Source organism: Cucumis sativus, chromosome 1 (genome assembly GCF_000004075.3).
Source record: "Cucumis sativus cultivar 9930 chromosome 1, Cucumber_9930_V3, whole genome shotgun sequence".
NCBI classification, from domain to species: Eukaryota; Viridiplantae; Streptophyta; class Magnoliopsida; order Cucurbitales; family Cucurbitaceae; genus Cucumis; species Cucumis sativus.
This window is the reverse complement of record NC_026655.2, coordinates 19,519,959-19,522,658: the sequence shown is the minus strand read 5'-3', so window position 1 is coordinate 19,522,658 and position 2,700 is coordinate 19,519,959. Positions and strand designations below refer to the sequence as shown.

Genomic DNA, 2,700 nt, shown 5'->3' with positions numbered 1-2,700 from the left:
TAATGATAATGACAAGACATAATTTTCAGGCGTAATCTGATTGAACCCTCTCAATCCATCCAATCGATTGTATTATTTTATTACAGATTACAAATTTGGATGGGAGTTTGATGGTATGAGTATAATTGCTTAACACAAGTGAACGATCCTAAAATTAATGAAATGGTGTCCATTATTTTATTCTCATTGATCTATTACATTTATACGGGTAAACATAAGGTGGGCTAAACCGAAGTTAATTCCAAATGGCTTTTAATTAATTCTATGATGCCACGTTCCTCAATTTTCCATCTTTTCTTCACAATGAACTTCTGGGATTCTCCTTGGACTTGTTACAATCATCAAGATATTGCTGATAAGCATAGGAAATAAAACCCCAAACGGCCAAAGCCATTGCAACACCTTTCATCCCACTCATCTTATCGTGAAAAATGATCACTGCTGCAACAGGAACTACAGGCGATCCCAGAACAGATACAGCATTGGAAAACAGAGAAGAAACCTCAGCTATCAAACCAACACACCCAACAGTGTACACTTTCCACACAATGGCTGTCCAAATCAATGTCATAAAATAAGAGACTTTCCCCAACTCAAACTCATACATCTCCTTCTTCAAACCCCTCCACTCTCCACTCACAAATAGCCCCACAACAATGGCTAGACAAGCAACAAACGACCGGTAAACGATCAAGTCGATAATGGCCTTGAATGACTCACTTTTGATGACCTTGTTGAAGAACAGCTGTGTCAAAGAAAGCACTAGGCCATAGCCTGCTGATCCAGCAATGGTGCAGAGGAAGCCAAGTATGTATTTGGCCTTAGAGGTCTTGTTGTTGGCTGAACCATCTGATTCTGTTTGAAAGACAAGGAGGGTGGAGGAGATGGTGAGGAGAACAAGGGAGTTGATGATTGGAGGAGTGAACTTTTGGGAGTTGAGGAAGAAGGAGAAGATGGCATTGAAAGCTAATTGTGAGGAAGAGATGAGGGAATAAGTGGAGACAGGGATGTACATGAGGCCAATGGAGAGTAAGTAGCAATCTGCAGCTAAAAGCAGTCCTAATGTGAGATAAACCATAACTAGTTTCAACAGGGTTGGTTGTTGTTCTGTTTGTGAAATGTTGTTGTTTGTGTTTGTTTTTTGATTGGTTGCTATTATGATGTAATAAGAAAAGAAGATGGGGAAGCCTGCTACTTGGACCAAGGTTCCAAGCCATTTGCTTTTGCCTCCTTTGTCAAAGTACAGTCTTCCAAGGAGGGTTGCCACTGCCTGCCCTAGAAGGATAAAGATGATATAGACAAAGATCTTTAGCCACTTCATGTAATTTGCTTTATGGGTCATTTTTGTTTGATTGATGATTGTTTGTGAAGATTCTGAGGTATTTCCTTCTTTGGCTAGCTCGGCTGATTCTGAATGATGACAGTTTAAAATGAAGAAGATTAGAAGAGATTAGCCATAAACATATAGGTTTGATGGCTTAAGTCTCCTAAAATTACTTCATAGAATGTCAAATAGGTGTTGAATCTTATTCATCATAAGCATTGAATTTGAGTTAAGGTTGCAAATGCATATTCGGCTATAAATCCTTTTTAATTCCCTCTTTTTCTATTTTCTATATCTTTTTGTAATTTAAGGATTACTCTCATTTCATCTCAACAATGAAAAGCTTTGTTTCTCTTTAAAAAAAAAAAATAGAGCAGGAACATTTTGAATCCATGTTTTCTCATAATTTTATCTGTCATTTAAATTTCTGACAAATCTCCAAATAATTTTTCTCAAGATTTGCTAATTTTGTTCCATGTTCTTTTTTACTCTGTTCATGATTTGATGAACACTGACCTGTTATTTGGATGTACTTTTCTTGATTTTCTCCCATGAATGAAAGTGAAGAGCTTCCTCAGTGAAACGCAGAGTGACCAGCTATGAAGAAGCAGAAGAAGAAGAAGAGAAATCAGTATTTATTAATGAATAATAGTAGTAAATACAAAAAAGAAAAAAAGAAAAAAAGGTTTTGGATTGACTTAATATGAGAAGCCTACAAACTCTTTTCTCAGAAAGAGTCTTTTTCTGGGACAACAATTGGACCCTGTTGGCTCAACATGACAAATGCACCAAAACAAAAGTTGAGAAGACACAAAATAATTTATTATTATTATTATTATTATTATGAGATGAGAAACTCTTCATTTTTTGAACTATATAAGAACATTTGAATGTGAATAAATGCATAATTTTTATTTCAACAACACTGCTAGGATGGGGCATGAGAGATCAAGTTGATGAATAGTAGAATAATCCACTTTTTAGAGAATACAAGTCAAAATTGGAGAGGATAAAAAAAATTATTGTTTCTATAGTTCCATTTTCTTTTTGCTTTTATTCTTTCTAGAAAAAAGGAATAAACTTATCATGATATATATTTGGGAAATTACCCAAAAAAAAAAAAAGAGAGAGAGAGAGCCTAAAAAGAGAGGGGAATAAATAAGTTTTAGGATTGAGTTTGACAAACTAGATTTTTAGGACAAATTGGAAGTGAAAGGTCCAAATTGTCCTTCATTCATTTTCCCTCCCTTTTCTTCCCTTCAACTAAAAAACAAAACAAAACATTAAAAAAAAGAAAAAAGAAAGAAAGCTCGTTCTTCACCTCACGTTGAACTCTCCCGCTTCCACTTCAACTTCGGTGCCTTCGATGAATGCCT

The 2,700-nt window shown here is 35.3% G+C and overlaps 1 protein-coding gene across 4 annotated transcripts; it reads right to left on the bottom strand.

The window, feature by feature from the left end:
- Positions 1–2,198, bottom strand: LOC101216759 (probable purine permease 10). 4 transcript variants are annotated; one of them, XM_004151055.3, is made up of 3 exons: positions 2,023–2,198; positions 1,841–1,921; positions 1–1,410 (listed from the first exon to the last, which is right to left on the bottom strand). In XM_004151055.3, exons 2-3 carry the CDS (start codon positions 1,875–1,877, stop codon positions 299–301), a joined length of 1,149 nt encoding a protein of 382 aa, XP_004151103.1. In that variant the 5' UTR covers positions 1,878–1,921; positions 2,023–2,198; the 3' UTR covers positions 1–298. The 4 variants fall into 4 exon arrangements, with proteins under 4 accessions (XP_004151103.1, XP_031744217.1, XP_011657283.1 ...); XM_031888357.1 differs by having other exon boundaries at positions 1–1,275; XM_011658981.2 differs by having other exon boundaries at positions 2,041–2,198.
- Between the last annotated feature and the right edge of the window lie 502 nt (positions 2,199–2,700).

Excerpts from the sequence above, each read along its gene's own strand:
- LOC101216759 (XM_004151055.3), bottom strand. The coding sequence starts at position 1,877 with ATGGGAGAAAATCAAGAAAAGTACATCCAAATAACAG. Across the intron at positions 1,411-1,840 it reads AAAGTACATCCAAATAACAG|AATCAGCCGAGCTAGCCAAA; the intron begins GTCAGTGTTCAT and ends GTCATCATTCAG.